Source organism: Dendrobates tinctorius, unplaced genomic scaffold (genome assembly GCF_039654945.1).
Source record: "Dendrobates tinctorius isolate UK_male_01 unplaced genomic scaffold, ASM3965494v1 ptg000160l, whole genome shotgun sequence".
NCBI classification, from domain to species: Eukaryota; Metazoa; Chordata; class Amphibia; order Anura; family Dendrobatidae; genus Dendrobates; species Dendrobates tinctorius.
Genome location: NW_027361827.1, coordinates 18345119 through 18363645, shown reverse-complemented (window position 1 = coordinate 18363645; position 18527 = coordinate 18345119). Strand labels below are relative to the sequence as shown.

Below are 18527 nucleotides of genomic sequence, written 5' to 3'. Positions count from 1 at the left end.
TGGCGGTATATCGCACACGGGTTGAACGTCACCCGGTGTGCACTGGGCGTACTCTGTTATATCCACAGAGTCGCCTTAAGGCATAAACATAAATGTCGAGCCTGTTGACCTCACAGGTCTCAGCGGTGTGCACCGTGCGTGCGGCATCGCTACCGCGGACGCCCACAAGTGCTGCTGACCACAGCGCGGCAACTGATTCAGCCGCTATACGACAATGCCCAGGAGGGGCGCACTGTCGGATGCTAGCTCTGTGGAGATGAGCACTGTGGCTTGTAGCATGCCTCTGACTGGCGCTGACTCTAAGGCTATGTGCCCACGCTAGTGTTTTTAAATGCTCAGGAAAAGGATCCCCTTTCCCAGAAACCGCGCGTCTTTTTCCGCGCGATTTTTGACGCGTTTTTTGACACGCGATTTCTGGGATCATTGGGGATGGCTAAAAACGCTCAGCTATTCGGGAATTAATGAGCATGCACACACGTAATATCAGAGGGAGGGGATCTTAATGAGTCATTCGCAGGTTCATGCATCCATCATCATTCACACAGTAGCAATTAGAGGCTACACTAGCGCATGGCCGAGCGGCCATGCGGACCTTTTATAGTGGTGCGGGACCTTCCAGATCTCTGGGATGGACCAATCAGATCAGGAGAAGGACCTGAGCACGTGACTTCCGATCTCCAATGAGATTGTCTCTTGAGCATGCCCAGTAGCGTGACGAGAGGACTTAGCCACTGGAGTGGCTTGCTGCAGTGCAGCCTGCGCTGCTATTGCTAACCCAGAGGTGGCAGCAACAACAAGTCCTACAGAGCTGGTCTGAGCAGAGAACCTGCGACGCTGAGATTGCTGTGCAGGCTCCTGAGCGGTCGGAGAATGAGAGACCGCAGGATGCAAGGCTCTGGATTCCCGCTGTGCAGCTGCAGGAACCCAATGCTTCACAGAAGTACTAAACCTGATGTTGCAGGAATGGCTCTTATCTTCATGGAGGGACGCTCTTCGATTAGGAAAATGGAACACTCTCACAGAGAACTGCGTCTTCCAGAATGAACAATGACAGAAACCCAAATTCCAGTTTTTAGTACCTCACGGTTAGGCCCACATACTTCCCTTTGTTAAGTTAGTATGGAGGCTGGTCGTGGGATGTGCTAAATCTGTTAGAATTTTATGGGATCCCTAACTTTCAGGATATCTACACCCCTGGAGGTCCCAGGCTGTAGATATTATCATGTTTCCTCTCGTGATTTTACCTTTCTATAGAGATGAAACATGGCATGAATAGAATCATCCATCTAACCAATGTTAAGTTGGAGGAGTTACAATGGCTTTAAGGTGATGAGTGAAATCATTATGTTCATACCCTTGCTACAAAGTGGAAAATATATCTCCCATGAACATCAAATCGGTGTAAACTCCAATATTCATCATTGACCACTGGCTCCAAAAAGTCTAAGGATGAAGCTCTTGCCTTGGAAATGTACTGCTCCACCTCTGAGTAAACAAAATCTGCGCCTTGGTGTTTGGTTCTCAGATCAAATCTCCTTTTGCGATATCCTGATCTTTTTCATTTTAATTTTTCTCTATGACATAGAACATGGTCCCCAACGTTTCTTACCTTGAGAGCCACACTCAAATCTGAGAGACTTTTCCAAACCACATTCAGGCAAGCAAACCCACAGTAGTAACACTCAGAGCCCACTATTACAGCTATGAAAGCCAAACCTCCCCCACAGGAAGCATACAGAGACCTTGTGTCCATATAGGCAGAATAATTACATCAAAGGGTTCATACTTTAACCTCATTTGATATTCTCCAAGCTTCCCTCTAACTAACACTATCATCATATCTTCAGCTTACTATATTTTCTTTCCCCATAAACGTTCGTAAGTATATGCACATCCAGATCTTTGCTTCTATGTAGGACTACTCAAAAAATTAAACATCTGGAGGCGTTCTCTTCATAGCGGATTGCTAATGAACCAAGTTGGCAGATAGCCGCGAGCCACACATCTTGCCTTGCGAACCACATGTGAATTCGGAACTACAGGTTGGGGATCCCTGAGAGAGTATTGATATAGTCACTCCAACTCAATATCCAACTCTCCATTGTCCAGTCTTCTTCTGTTGCTGCTCGTTTTATATGCAACATATGCATTTCGTACAACACATTAAACGCCTTAGCCTGGGACTACATGGTGACGTGACGAGCTACTTTAAAGCTGCGATTTTTAATAATTCAAAAGAAAAAAAGTCAGTTACATGCGAATTGCAACCAGTGACAGAAAGTCAAACACATTTGGAAACATTTACATTTTTGTGCGGAATTCATACAAGGCTGAAATGAAAACACCTTGGGTAAAATCCCTGTAATATTGTGTGGAATTTTATCGCCCTATACAACAAAGCCTCTATACTGTACCTTTTTTGTTCCCCAACGGCAAGGGCAATGAGACATAGTGAATCATGTAAAGCAAATAATGTAATAAACAATGTCATTATTACTATCAAAGGGTAAAATATAGTATCTTTATATTGTCACTTTAATGCATACCTCTTCGTGACTTGGACTTTTTGATGGAATTGAATCCTTCACTTGCATCTGAAATAAGGCCATATAAAATAAAAAGAGAACACTTTTGATTATAAGTGTTATAAAGCAACAGAAGGGAAGTAAGGAATGCTTCTTGAGATGTGTTTAGAGATGTGTTTCCTCACCATCAGTCTCCCTCTGGGTCTCACCTCTCATTGGACCGGGCTTGATACGTCACTATTTTGTACCTGCTGTGTCGAGTGAAGAGCTGCAGAGCGCTGGCTGCAGAGACCGAAGGAGTATGGGAATGAGGAGGGAAGTATTTTTTTTTCAATATGTGGCCCATTGTACTGTATGGACTATTTAGGGCCCATTATACTGTATGGAAGACTATGTGGAACCCATTAAACTGTGTGTAGGTTTGCGTGCAGATCAGTTGGGACATCATGTTGTGTTGGGGTAACCGAACTTTGCTGGGGGGCATAGTAGGGTCATTATACTATGCATGTGGGGGGTAAAGTGGAGGAATTCACTGTGGGGTATCATGAGGTGTTTGGAGGACACTTTTATTGGCATCATACTTTATTATCTGTATTATTTATTAATTCAAGGTTTTTAATGCTTAGTTATTACATATTTAAATTAGGTCAATGGTCCATATACCTTTTACTGCTCTTACATAACACTATTTTATTATTCCAGTATGCCCCATTTGTGATTATGTGTTTACTTTATTCTAAGATCTATTAATTAATATGTACTTTGTGGGACAATCCCTTTGTTTCCATATGGAAAGGTTCATCGTTATATTTGATGATAAGGAAAAACTTTGTCAATTGTAGACATTGGAAAAACTTTGTAAATTGTAGACATTTCTTTAAGAAATATCAATGTTGGCCCGTGAATTTATCCAAGTTTTTAATTTTGGCCCTCTGTATTTGAGTTTGACATCCCTGCAATAGAGGAAGGAATTTATCTACAACCAAAACTGTCCCTGTGATTCATTTCTTTTTTTTTGCTTGTACCCCTGGCACAATCTAACAGGCAAATGCTTATAGCACACCTGGATGACTTTATTAGACTCTGAGCACCAATGGTAACACATCAGTGTGTTGCAGGACGCCAGTGAGCTCACAGAAGGACATGAAATCAGAATAAACGTTTCCGGTTTTAGGTCAATTACGATTATCATGATTATCAATATTTGCCAAATGCCAGAATGATGAGAGAATGTTTTAAGGCATTTTTATTACTTACTGCAAAGCCAAAAGTTTACATACATGTTATTAGTATTTGGTACCATTGCCCTTAAACTGAATGACTTGGGTCAAACGTTTGGGATATCCTTCCACAAGCTTCTCACAATAGTTGGTCGGAATTTGAACCCATTCCTTTTGACAACACTGGTGTAACTGATCCAGATTTGTAGGTCGCCTTGCTCGCACCTGCCTTTTCTTTCAGCTTTGCCCATAAATTTTCAATAGGATTGAGATCAAGGCTTTATGATGGCCAGTCCAAAACATTGACTTTGTTATACTTAAGCCACTTTGTTACCATTTTGGCAGTATGCTTCGGGTCACTGTCCATTTGGAAGACCCATTACAGCCCAAGCTTCAACTTCCTGGCTGATGTCGAGATGTTGCTTCAGTATTGCCACATAATCTTCTTTTCTCATGAAGCCATCTATTTTGTGACGTGCACCAGTCCCTTCTGCAGCAAAACAACCCCACAACATGATGCTGCCACCCCCATGTTTCACAGTTGGGATGGTGTTTTTAGGTTTCCAAGCTTCTCCCTTTTTCCTCCAAAGGTAACAATGGTCATTATGCCCAAAAAACAGAAATTAGACCTACTGATAATTGTATTTCCAGGAGCTCATCATGACAGTATGACAGGAGGTAGTCCTATTTATCCTCTAGAGACAGGAAACACACAAGAGGTTAAAAGCCCCCCCTTCCGCCTCACCCCAGTGTCTTTTACCAATCACTACACCAGGATGGATGCAACTCTATTTTATTGAATTCTTATATACAAATGTTAACCTCACATCAGCTCCAGAATTCAGGGGAAGGAATGTAATGGTGCGGTCATGATGGACTCCTGGAAATACAATTACCAGTTGGTCTAATTTCTATTTTCCCCAGGACGATACTCATGAAAGCATGACAGGAAACATACCAAATAAATGACATTCTAGGGCGTGACCACTGCCTGTAGGACCTTTCATCCGTAAGCCACTTGCTGACCTGACATCACATCTAGCTTGTAGTGTTTACAAAAGGTCGTTAAATTAGATTAAGTCGAGGCCCTGCAGATCTGGTCTATGGAAGGCCCTTCTCTTTCGGCCCATGATCCAGAAATTGGCCTTGTGGAGTGGCTTAAATTTCAAGCGGGGGATCTTTTTTCTCCGACTCGCATGCTAGTGCTATGGTTGATGTAATCCACCTAGACGTTAATTTCAAGGCTTGTTTACCCTTATCCTTTCCTGCATATTGTATCAATAGATTTGTGTCCTGCCTCCAAGTAGCTGTAACCTCTACATAGCGCATCACTGTCCTCACGTCTAGTGTGTGAAACAGCCTCTCCTAATTTTATGGGAGATGACAAAATGATGGAAGAATGATCTCAAACCTAAATATTAACCGATCCTCTACGATCTGTAAATAGGGATCCCTAACTGACAGTGCTTGTATTACACCCAAATGTTTTGCCGAGGTGACTGCCATGAGGAACGCAGTCTTCATAGAGAAATTTGATGCTGGATTCTTCCTAGGGCTCAAATGGAGATCTGCACAACATACCTAACACTAGGTTTAGGTCACATGGTGGAACGGTCTGTCTGACTGTGGGTCTTAACCTAGTAATGGCTCAAGAGAACCTTGCCACCCAAGGGTCGTCCACTAAAGGGAAGTCCATAAAGGTGCTAAGGGCAAAGACCTGTACTTTTAGTGTACTAGGCCTCAGGTCAATCTTAAATCCTCTCTGGAGGAAGTCCAATATTCTGGTAAAGTCTGGACGTGCTGCGTTCGAAGTAGATTCCCCCCACATGAAGAGAACCTCTTCTATATCTTGGAATAAATCGCTGACATCACTGGTTTCCTACTTGCTTGCATGGTAGTTATCACATTGTCAGATAACCCCTTGGAGCTTAGGATTTTTCATTCAGGATCCAGGCCGTCAGGTGCAGAAGACGAGAGTCTTGGTACCAGTGGGGACACTGGGACAGCAGGTCGCGTCTGTCTGGAAGGAAAACAAGATCTTCCAAAGCCATGTGGTGTAACACTGGAAACCAACACCTCTAGGGCCATAAGGGAGCTACCAATATCACTGTGTCTTGTTCTCCGATTTTCCTCAAAAACCTTGGTATGAGGGGAAAAGGGGGAAATGTATACAGATCTTTTTCCCAACTCTGAGATATTGCATCTACGCCTTCTGGGATGTCCCTCGGATTCATGAAGAACTTTGCTACCTTCGCGTTCTTCCGGGCTGCAAATAGGTCCATAAGCGGTGTGACGAATTGCACAGGGGAGGGGGTATGTCGACTTCACCCACCTCTGGGGAGGGGAGAGAAGGAATCAGCAGGGATCGGCTCTCTGGCGCCACCACTTGCCCCAGGTCAGTCAGGAAACTGCACGGAGGGCAAATAGTTGCCGGAAAGGCTTCCCTTATAAGTACGAGTTATTAAGGCACTCCCAGTGAGGGGGGATATACATCACCAGTCCAGGCTGGGGATATATATTTATATATAAACCTCTCGGCCATCACTGTCAGGGCTCCTCACTAACACAGTACTGTATGCTGCCACCAGTTCCTCGTTCGATATAAGCCCCATCCGACAACAGGCTTATATCAGGTCAGAAATCAACCTGGGTAGCGTATATTATAAACAACTGAGCATGAGGATGTGGGGATTCATGAATCGAGATAAAAGAGCAGCCCAAAACTAATATATTTAATCTCCGAAAGGCGCACTAGAAATATACAGGAATGTATTTACAAGAACAGATATGCAAGTATACAGTCAAGAGTGAAGTACAAGGGTAGGGTACAGATAGATTGCAATTACTGCGTTATTGTGTGCCATGGGTGTACGCATTTCATCCCCCTTCATTCCATGTACCTTGTTGTCCATTATTTTATAATGCATATTCAATAAAAGTGATGTTTTATGGGACTATTTGCCTGTTTGGTCTTTAGTGTGCTCTATATAGTTTGCAGTTTGTCTCTATTAGTCCTATTACAGATATAATGTGAGATAACCTCAACAACAATATTGTTGTTTATTGAGGGATTTACTTAATTGAGAAGGAAAAACTTTTTTTCTCTCTTTCCCACATATATCATGTGTGCCACAATTGTATTTTAATTACTGTTATGTAGCATGTGACCACAGGGAGGTGCTGATGGATCACAGGTCCATTCTTTGTTACATGAATCTCTGGCCGCATCAGCTAATGGGCCTCCTGCCAGTTGGCTGCTCCTTCTCACATGCTGCGCCAGCCTCCCTCCTCCCATATCTGAGAGTATGGTTTTCCAGGCCAGAACTGTGGAGGTCCATAACTTTCCGCCCAAAGCTCTAAATAGAATGGCAGTGGAGCCACTGGATTCTGCTGGATTTTATCGGTGCAGGGAAACAAAATATGCCTACCATAATTCCTGGCAGCTATGCTTTATAACTCAATAACGCAGAGTTCTACAGGCGGCTGCAGGGGACAGGCATGTGGGGAAGGAATGCTAATTCTGATTATGCGTTCGGCTAGGCTCAGAGATATTGCATTCTGTTATTATCGGTCATTTGACAGATTCAATTTCTCAGAGCCCTGTGCTGGTCTGAAACTGTAGTGCCATAAGGTCGGAGTAAAACAAAGGAGCCAGTTGGCTCGTAGCTGCACAAGAGTTCACACCACGGTGAAATTGTGTAACTTGGTGCTGGAAGGCACAGGGTCTATGGTCTTTCTGCCCCCCAGAATCCCAAGGGCGGGGGCTGAGTTTGGGAGCAAGTATTTTGGGCCACAGCATCTGAAAGGGAATTCTATCAGATATCAAAATGATATCATTTTCCTATATCTCACACCTCTCCCCTTTAGAGGGCGCTAGGGGGCATCACATTCCTGTGTTCCCCTGAGCGCACTACCACAATCTCTCCTTGCCTGCATAGGCAGTCAGCATTGCTATGGTCACAACCTCTTTTGTGGGAAAGGAAGAAATGGAACTGCTGGAGCACAAGGCTCCAATGTAGCAACCTCCCATTCATCCCGGAGACCGTGTGTAACCAACTGAAGGGGTTGTGGTCCACCTCCACGATGAAGGGATGCCCGTACAAGTATGCCTGCAGATGCTGCTGGGCCCACACGATTGCCAGGCAATTCTTTTCCATCGTGGAGTACGTCACCTCTCAGCAATAGCTTCCAGCTCAGGAAGAGGACAGGCTGCTCCTGGCCCTCTGCGTTGACCTGGCTGAGTACAGCACTGAGGCCAAAGTGATTGGCGTCGGTCTATACTACAAACAGCCACGCAAAGTCAGCAGCTTGCAGTACTGGGGAGCTGGAGAGAGGTTTTGAGCTCCTGAAAAGTGGTCTCACAGGTGACTGAACAGTCTACCGCGAGCGGCAGTTTTTTCTTGGTGAGGTCCGTCAGGGGTTTGGCCAGGGTACCATAGTGTGGAACAAACCACCTATAGTACCCAGCGGACCCCAGGAAAGACATCACCTGTTTCTTGGTCCTGCGGGGTAGGCGAGGATGCGATGGCATCCTTTCCCACCTTGAGAACCCCCCTGCCAACGAGGTGCCCCAGGTAGAGGACCTCGCCCATGCTCGGCTGGCACTTTTCCGGCCCGATGGTCAAACCTGCCCAGTGGATCCGCCTAAGCACCTGTGTCATATCTAGGTGATCCTCCCATGTGGAGAACTTAGTGCTTAGTGCAGTCGAAAGGCATCAACTGGGTCATGACGGCCATGTACTTTTTTGTCTTTTATGCACTAAAATTTCTTTTGAAAAAGAAAAATCCAGTCCTGCTGAGCCGGTCTCCAATTTTTTTCATTATCCATAACTTTACACCTGAAGCTCTAAATGGAACGGCAGCAGCAGCACTGGATTTTGCTGGATTTTATCGGTGCAGGGAGAGCAAAATATGCCTACCGAATGTAATTCCTGGTAGCTATGCTTTATAACTCAATAACGCAGAGTTCTACAGGTGGCTGCAGGGTACAGGCATGTGGGGGAAGTAATGCCGATTCCGATAATGTGCTCGGCTAGGATCAATGATATTGCATTCTTTTATTATTGGTCATTTTCCAGATTCAATATCTCAGAGCCCAGTGCTGATTTGGGACCTGTAGTGCCACGGGGTCTGAGACAAACAAATGAGTCATTTGGCTTCTAGCTGCACAAGAGTTCACACCCCGGTGATAATTGTGTAACTTGGTGCTGGGAGGCACAGGGTCTATGGTCTTTCTGCCCCCCCTATCCTGGAGAGAGCTTCAAAGGCCTGCTTGCTAGAGTTAAAGAAAAACATTGATCTTGGGGAATCCCAGGTTCAATTCCCACTCGGAGGACCATAGTTATGTTTTCGGAGTCCTACAAGTCCATCGCGGAGATGGACCGAACATTCCTTTCTGCTAAGGTCTGTAGGAGCTGAAATATATTTTCTGCTAAGGTCTGTAGGAGCTGACCTCTTGGACCTCCTTGGCACCGCAGGAAGGAAGCTGCTGTGATGTTGTCTGAAAGAACTTTCACGTGAGGATCTCTGACCACATCACGACAACATTGCAGTCTCCCATACTACCTTTAGATCTCTGTAATTGGAGGATCTTTTCTGGTCTCACGAGGACCATGTACCCTGCAGGAACCAACCCTCCACCTCTGTGTCCCATCCTTTCAAACTTCGGTGTCGGTGGTAATACAGACGCAGGGAGAAAGGATACAAGGTAGTCATCTTCCAAGATTGTTCCTGGATGTCCACCATGATAGGGAATTCCTTAGACTTTCTGTCTAGGCCAGAATGATGCCTGTTCCAGGTTGTAAGGACTGAACCCTGAAGCCATCTTGAATGAGCCTGACTCCAACGTACGTTTGGCACGCAGGATGCCATCAGGCCTAGAATGCTCAACTAGTATATGATGGAGATTGTCCTCTTCCTCTGCAATGCCTGAACCCTGCTTCTGATTTTTTTCCTGTTTTACGCGGGGCAGGGAAGACATCCTAAGATGGGAATCGAAGACTCCTAAAAACACCTTCTGGGTACGCAGACATAGGTCGTATTTATCCCAGTTCACTTGCCAACCCAGGCCCTCTAGAATGTTGATAGCCTGGGCCAGTTGCTGATTGAGGCGGATAGCAGAGTCTGCTACCAGCAGGATGTTGTCCAGGTAGCGGACCACGATAATCCCTCGTCTCCTCAGAAAAGCTGCCACCTCCGTAATTATCTTTGTACAGATGCGAGGGGCTGAAGATAGGCCAAATGGAAGGCACATAAACTGGAAATGGTGGCCCAAACCCTGATGATCTAAAGCAAACCTCAGATATTGGCGGTGGTTTGGGTGAATTGGCACGTGATAGTATGCATCTCAGATCTAATGTGCACATGGCGTTGCCTTTCCCCATTAGCTGTATACTTGGCTTCATTGTCTCCATTTTGAATCTCCTGTACCTGACCCAATGATTCAGGGACTTTAGATTTATAATAGTCCGATATTTGCCCGAAGGCTTTTTTATGGAGAAAAGGGAGTAGTAGTGACCCGGACCTCTCTCAAAAACAGGAACCGGCTCGACTGCTCCAAATTCTTATGAGGTTCCTGACATCTGTCCAGAGTCTGTTTTGCGTGAAGAGGAACTGGGGTTTGGTGGTGCAAAATCGTTGGGGTGGGAGCTGGGAGAAGTCTATCCTGTAATCTTCTTCTTCTTGGTCCGCAGGATCCACTGGTTGGCCATTATGGTTCCCCATCCTCCCAGGACGGGGCCTACGAAAGGAACAGAATCTTTTTTCCTCCAGGAACCCCTTCTTGTCAGTAGCAGCCCTCTCTAAAATGTCATCTAGTACTGGACCGAAGACGTGTACCTGAGAAAGGGATGGAACAGAGCTTGCTTTTAGGCTGGCTGTCCAGTCCATTTTTTAAACCAGATGGCCTGCCGCGCTAGAGAGCACATTACTAATAGCTGCAAACCTTACAAACTCCGCTGAAGCATCAGCAATAAACGTCGTTGCCATTTTTAACATAGAGAGGGACTCCAATATAACCTCGTTAGGGGTGTTAGATTTTATTTGGGCAGACAGCTCGTCTATTCAGATACACATAGATCTAGCTACCCAGGTGGCTGCTATATTGGTCTTAATAACCACCGCCGAAGACTCCGAACTCCTCTTCAACAACCCTTCTGCTTTCTTATCCAAGGCATCCCGCAGGCAGGAAGAGTCCTCAAACAGCATTGAGGTCTTCTTTGCCACTTTGGCTATAGGAATGTCCACTTTGGGTATTTCCTCCAAATCCTTGATTTCTAATAGGTCAAAGGGGATATGGGCCTTAAAGTCCTGAGGAATGACCAGGCGCTTTTCTGTATCTTCCCATTCTTCCAGGATCACAGCCCTAATGTACTGGTTGACCGGAAACACTATTTTTGCGTTCTCAGTCCCCTAAACATCTCATCCTGAATTGTGTGAAGAACCTCAGTCTCTTCAATTATCATAGTCGCTGTTACAGCCTTCAATAAGTTGTCCATATTTTCAGATGAGAAAAAATACTTCTTCCTCTCCTCCTCCGACCTCTGGGAATTTTCTTCTGCATCATCAGCATTTTCATCTGAGTAGTATGAGTATGGGTATGCTTCCTCCGGGAACTCTTCCATCTCCCATCTGGCTCTCTTGTGACGGGAGGTGCTTGGATCTGGCTGCCATAGCACGAGACTGGCAACGGGTGCTCTAGACCTCTTACCTAATTATGGCCCGCATATCTATTAAGAAAGATGTTTGCTCTTCCTTCAGGAATTTTGCAACACACTCTGCACACAACTGCTTTTTATATGAATCTGCTAACTTAGTGTTGCATGTCATGTATCACCTCATTCTTTTCCAGGAAGAGGAGCCGGATCTTCAGGGAGTACCTTTATCCCAATATAAAAGATGGATCAATTTTGTATTTTTACTGAGTGACCACTAATATGTGGTGAAGCAGGCTCTATGAGGTTACTTATGCTGGCCAAGAACTGCCCGGCTGGTGCTTCTGATTGGTCGGATTATCCTCCATGGTTCAGACTGTGCACACCACACCATTCTGTCAGCACCCATTTAAAGAGTCTTACCTTGTCCAGGTGGCCTTCAGATTACCCCCATAGTCCTTTCATGCTTTCTTGGTTGGAACACACACTGCGTCACCCCAATCGGAAGTGCCCCTCTAAACCAGAAGTGCGCATCATCGAAAGGCGTCCCACGGCTGGAAATGCATTCCATACTGGAATGCATGCTAGCTTGTGTGACCGGAAGTCGGCCGCAGCATGGAGCCGAGAGCCCTCCGGAGGGAAGTGGCAACGTAAGGAGCTCTCCTGCTCCATCAACAGGCTGAGGGACCCGCGCCCAGTGAGGTATCAGCTTCAGAGCCTCTTGACAGCAGGAAGAGAAGAGATCCAGTTCCCTCCGATCCTGCTGAGCCCCGGTAAGTATATCACTCTCCTGCGTTCCTCTTGCTGCGCCCTGTCCTGCTAGGGACAGGTAAAACACTTGGGGTGAGGTGGAAGGGGGGGGACTTTTAACCTCTTGTGTGTTTCCTGTCCAGAGGATAAATAGGACCACTTCCTGTTGTGCTGTCATGAGGGACATCCTGGGGAAAGTTAAATTTTAGTTTTATCATACCACAGGACATATCTCCAAAAATAAAGGTCTTCGTTCCGGTGTACAATTGCAAATTAATCTGTCTTCTTTATGTTTCTTTTGGAGTAATGGCTTATTCCTTGATATAGTACTTGTTTCACTGTAGATATTGACACAATCTTACCAGCTTCCGCTATCATCTTCACAACAAGCTTTTGCTTTTGTCCTTGGGTTCATATGCACGTCTGACCAAAGCACGTTCATCTCTGGGACACAGAACACATCTCCTTCCTGAGTGGTATGATGGCTGGACATTCCCATCTTGTTTGTATTTGCATATAATTGCTTGTAAAGATGAATGAGGGACCTTCAGGTATTTTGAAATTGTACCCACAGATGAGCCAGACTTGTGCAAGTCGACCATTCTCTTCCTGATATCTTGGCTGATTTCTTTAGTCTTTCCCATAATGCTACACAAATGAGCAGTGTGCTTCAGGTGTGCATTAAAATAAATCCACAGGTGTGTCTCTAATTAACTCAGATGTTGCAACAAAAAAAAACCTGTCAGAAACTTCCAAACATATGACATCATCATATAGCAGTCCAGAATTGTTTAAAGGCATAGTAATATTAGTGTATGAAGACTTTTGACTTTGCAGTAAGTAATAAATGCCTTAAAACATTCTCTCTCATTATTCTAGCATTTGGCAAATATTATTAATTACGGTAATCCTAATTGACCTAAAAAGGGAAAGGTTTATTCTGATTTCAGGTCATATAATGAGAAAAACATCCATGTGTCTTTTTATATAGTGTATGTAAACCTCTGGTTTCAACTGTACTGTATATGGGACCATGAACATTCACCTCTAATAGCTGAACATTTTGTTCTTGCTCTATGTTGTACAGTGACCAGTATCATCATATATTTATGATTTTACATAAGATTTGGGTGCCCATGATGAGCAGGTATTGTGCACTTGTCCCATTTATAAGAAAAGGACACATGCAAGATACCTGCTGACAGTGCACTCATCTTGGGAGGTGTGTGGGGTCCTAACTTTGTCAGCAAAGGAGAACCCCGTTACTGCTCTCCCACACTTAAGACAGTGCCTTTTCCTAATGAATTACTGATAAGCACCACATGTTCTATTAAACTCTGTTCATACACTTGAAAAATGGCATTCTCTATTCAGTCTCTAACCAGTGATGTCATCAATGAAACACTTGTAAAAGATAGTATAACACTGACAGGATCTATACCCTATTCGATGTGAAACATTATAATTCAGCATGCTTTAAAACTCAAAGTTCTTTTATGTGTGACAGGTATAATATTCCGTGAGTGCAGAGATTCTGAACAGTCGCAGACAGTAGCCATAGTGATAGCTCGGGTTTTTCCGAGTATGCTCGGGTGACCTCCGAGTATTTTGGCGTGCGTGGAGATTTAGTTTGTATCGCCGCAGCTGCATGATTTGTGGCTGCTAGACAGCCTGAATACATGTGACGGATGCCTGTTTGTTAGGGAATCTCAACATGTATTCAGGCTGGCTAGCAGCCACAAATCATGCAGCTGAGGCGACGAAAACTAAATCTCCGAGCACGCCAAATTACTCGGAGATCACCCGAGCAACGAGTATACTCGCTCATCACTAGTAGCCAGTTATATTCAGCAGGCTTATAAAATGCTTCTGCATTGCTAGAACAGATCTGAGTAATTTGGCTTCTTATTGTGATACAACAATGGATTACTTATTCTTTTCTTACAGCCATATGTGAAAACATTAGTTTTGCTAATACTTATATACCATGTGGCCTTAACAGCATGTTCTAGACACTTGTGCACTACATGTTGAATAACTCACCTACGGTAGTTATAAAGCCAAGTCAATGCTACAGAACAGTCAGAGATCAAGATTGTATAGACGTTAAACAATTTAACTACTGAATATTTTCTCCCTTATTTTTTAATAATGTTGTATTATAAACTACTGAGTACTAGACCGGACTTTAAAAAAAGCTGCATCTATCGGAGTGGTTTCTCTCAGGTCTACAATATATGGATGCACACTTATAGCTCAGGCTTTTACACACAATAAGATTATAATGATAAGCATGTGTCCAAATGATAGGCTCTGTGCCTATATATATATATAATGATTTAGATTGTTATAATTATTTATACATATTAGATTTAGGTAATTATGATAAAATAACACATATATAGTACATATTCTAACTATACATAGCCTCATTGAATTGAAACAATATAAAGAAACCAATAGGATTTATGATATATAAGCTTACCTGTAAGCCAAACTAATATGAGAAAGACTGCCATAACGAACAGTGTTTTCATCTTGTTATATCCGATATCTTCTTTGTATCAGACTCAGGAGAGCTTTCTGGCTCTAAGAGGGATGATGCTATTTATAAGGTATGGGTCTCCTACGTTATCCTGACTGGCTTTAATTGCACTTAACCACTTAAAAATATACAAGATAGCCACATTGGCAGAAGAATGATGCTAACCTGATGTGAAGAGTCTCAGAAGAGGGTGGCCTTTTAATTAAGGGATCTTGTGCATAAGACATTAGAGGGCAAATTCAGATCTGCTCGCTTCTGAGAAGTATATAAATAAATAGCCCTGTCCATCATTGTAGTTTGTGTTACTTATAATCTAATGTGGGATGTAAGACGGTTATGATATTTTCATACCGGCCCTATTTATTACGCTATGATAATACTTAGGGCAGTAAAGTTGTCCCAGACCTGCCACTGCATTGGGATTAGCCAATGATATTAAGCACTTGGAGTGTGCTCATTCTCCCTCGAAAGGTCAATTTCAACAGCTGATGATTTTGTTCTCAGGTAAACAGGTCGCTGCCAGGGGTGTTTACCAGAGACTTAAGCCACCCATACATATTAGACTAGTCAGCTAAACACGTCAATTTCGGTGGGACCAGTCGACAGTCTAATGTGTAGTGGACTCTCTCCCAAGATCATCTTGGAATTTGAAAGGATGATCATTTTGTTCAACAGTAAGATAAGCCGCTGCCAGAGCAGTCTGTTAACGGCTTTCTCAGAGAGCACAGAAGCACTTGGCTGGGCTGACAGCTATATAATGTGTATGGGGGCCTTTATTTCCCGATCCATACTGAAACACACACACACACACTCTCAGGGAAAAAGAAAGGATTAACAGTCCTCCAATTGAAATTGATTGACAGTTCTTCCTATGCAAACTGCATAGATGGATAAAATACAGATGATATAACAAGTCTAAACACCCCTGTTATAATGCCAGGTTTTTGTCATGTATAAAAAAAAAATTACACCAAGAAGAATATTTTCAGTATTTTTCCTACCTATACCGTCACCCATAATCTGTACAATTCAAACTAAAAACAAAGGGAAGTCTATTTGGATGGAACATACAGAACAGAAAGGGGGATTCAGCTTATCAGGTGACCATTGTATGCACTTACCATCTGAAGCTTGTTAGCAGAGTACCGGTTCAGAAGGTGGAGAAGCAGCGCATGATTTGGAGGCCGGACATGTTTGCCGACCCCGTTCCCTTCTGACCTCAGTGGTGTCACTCTCTAGAGCGACCACTGTTGCTGCCTTTGCTTTTGTGCTACTCAGTAACCACCTCTTTAAGCGGTGGGTGCTCCTCAGCATCTCTTGGGGAAGACATCTTTGAAGTACATTGCTGCTGCATGGTGCCAGCTAAAGAAGGGCTGGCCACACCCCTTCACTTTCCCGTCCACGATGCACCTCCCCGGTCCCCCCGGAATTCAAGAGGAGGCACTTCCGGGTTACAGGCGCTTCACTGCCAGAGCACACACACATAGAAGCCGACCGGAAATGACCCACACGCGGCGCAGGGCGACCGATGCCGCCATCCCGGATGAACACAGGGAGCCTCACCTCCACTTGTGCCGCGTCCACGCAACCCAGGGCGGCGCCACCCGGACCCTGGGATTGCGCCATCCACGCCAGACAAGGAGGGGTCTGAACAGGCAGAGCACCCCCGACGCTGCTTCTGGGATCCCAGGCTTTGCCGTTCCGCAGAGACAGCACAGAGGCTGATTGAATCCAGGTAAGATTCTTCTTTGCAGGTTCCCCTCAGGACAGGAACCCAAATGAGGAAAATAGGGGGACCTCTTTTAAAGTGTAGGTTCCTGTCCTGGTGGGCGTATCCCCTCTCTCAGCAGGGTGCTGTCGTGGCGATAGCAATGTGAATTTTATTTTTTCCTAACTAAAAGATAAAAACTAAGTTTATTTTATTCATATGAGCAAATAAATGTGTTACATTAATGTTATGTGTACAGTTTTGCTTATTTTATGTCAAATCCTAAAACTATGACTTGCAAGTGAACACTTGTCTATATAAACATAACAAGATAGTAAAAAAAAAAATTAGAAATCATAATATATATACAAAAGTTATACAGAGCTTGTGGACAGTTTAAAGAAGAGCAGCTTTAGATAATAGAAAAGATAATGTGCAACGTTAATCTGCCTCCAGACGTGGGATAACTGGAAGAATCAAGTTGCCAAAAGCAGAGTCTTGGGTAATGAAGTATCCCGTGGAGTGCGCATGTGCATGCTGTGGAGAGAACATACATTATTAGCTGCAACGATTGTTCAAAATTTCAATAATAAAAAACTGAGCATACATAAAAAGGTCAAGTATCTATATATACAAATAATAAGCAATTGGTCAAAAAAGTTTTCAGACAATGAAAAAAAAAAATCTATATAATCGTCTAATTATGCCTGTAACAAAAATCCCGCATCGCTGATTGGTTGTGCCCAGCCGGCTGCGACCAATCAGCAACAGGCGCACTCCGGCCGCGAATTGGCGCGGAATTCGAATGACGCACGCCACCGCTACCGTCGGGAGATCTGCGGCGCCGCGGGTCATCTCCTGCCGAGGTCATCAGCGACGCAGCCAGGACATGACCGGCAAGCAGTACTCAATGTGCAGATGGTACCCAGGGTCCGGAGGAGAGGAGACTCTCCTCCAGGCCCTGAGTACCATAAACCTGTAAAAAATAGAATTAAAATAAAAAATAGTGATATACTCACCTTCCGACGGCTCCCAGACTCTTTCCCTCATCTCACCACGCACCTGGCATCTTCCGGTCCCAGTAATGCTTTGCGCGAAAGACCGCTGATGATGTCACGCTCTCGCGAGAGTGACGTCATCTCCGGTCCTTCACGCTAAGCATTACTGGGACTGGAAGATGCCGGGAGCGTGGAGAGGAGATTGGGGGCCGTCGGAAGGTGAGAATAACCTTTTTTTTTTTTTTTTCTAGAATACCCGATGCGTTAGAATCGGGCCACCATCTAGTATTTATATATCTCCAAAAGGCTTTTATTACAAACTTGTAACATGTAAATGATAACTGGCAAAACAGGTAACGTAATGAAAGGCTTGGGAAGATTCCACATATGCAATGGAATCAGCTGATAACAAGCAAAACAGGTACTGCAGTGTAAGGCGGAGGATGATTTTTCATGTGAAAGATTACACTATGTAGAGAAATTAGTATGAATTTAGCATTAAAAGTATTCCCATCTCCAAGATCCTATCCCAATGTGTAGTAGGTATAATATTAGCAAATACCTCCAATTAAAAATGTATAGTTTTTCTAATTGGCTATGTCTCTTTCTTCATGTGCAGGCATTGCAGGGCTTTAGGTATCCATGGTTATGACCACTGATATAGTGACAGTTAGCTAGTTGCTAGTGGTCGTAACCATGGATACCTACTGCAATGCCTGCATATGAGGAAACACATAGCGAATCAGAAAAACTATTCTACACTTTTAATTGGAGGTATTTGCTAATATTATTATTACACCTGCTACATATTGGGATAGGATTTTGGAGATGAGAATACCCCTTTAAGCGTATGGGCACACATTATATGCAGCAGAAATGTATGTACCACTTCTGAGTCATTTGGCAGCAAAAACTCTGCCTAAAATAGTGTTTTTCTATATGAATTTTTTATGCAGCAAATTTTTCACCACTTATTAGTATGAGTGGAATCTGCAGCAAAAATGCTGAAAGAATTGACAATCTGCACCAAACCAGCAAAAAAAAAAAAGCAACATGTCCATGAGACTTCAGGAATCTCATTCACTTTATTGGCAATAGGAAATCCTTCAGGTTTGGTGACAAATCTGCA

General features: G+C 44.0%; 1 protein-coding gene and 1 long non-coding RNA gene across 2 annotated transcripts in view; both read right to left on the bottom strand.

Moving 5' to 3' along the window:
* Positions 1–10651, bottom strand: part of LOC141052456 (uncharacterized) — a 55129-nt gene extending 44478 nt beyond the window's left edge. Inside the window, exon 1 of the long non-coding RNA XR_012220814.1 lies at positions 2547–10651. This is a non-coding gene — a long non-coding RNA (uncharacterized lncRNA). The remainder of the gene's footprint in view (positions 1–2546) is intronic.
* A 5943-nt stretch (positions 10652–16594) lies between these two features.
* Positions 16595–18527, bottom strand: part of INIP (INTS3 and NABP interacting protein) — a 43529-nt gene continuing 41596 nt past the window's right edge. Inside the window, exon 4 of the mRNA XM_073549691.1 lies at positions 16595–16937. Within this exon, the coding sequence (XP_073405792.1) occupies positions 16842–16937 (96 nt within the window). The 3' untranslated portion in view covers positions 16595–16841. The remainder of the gene's footprint in view (positions 16938–18527) is intronic.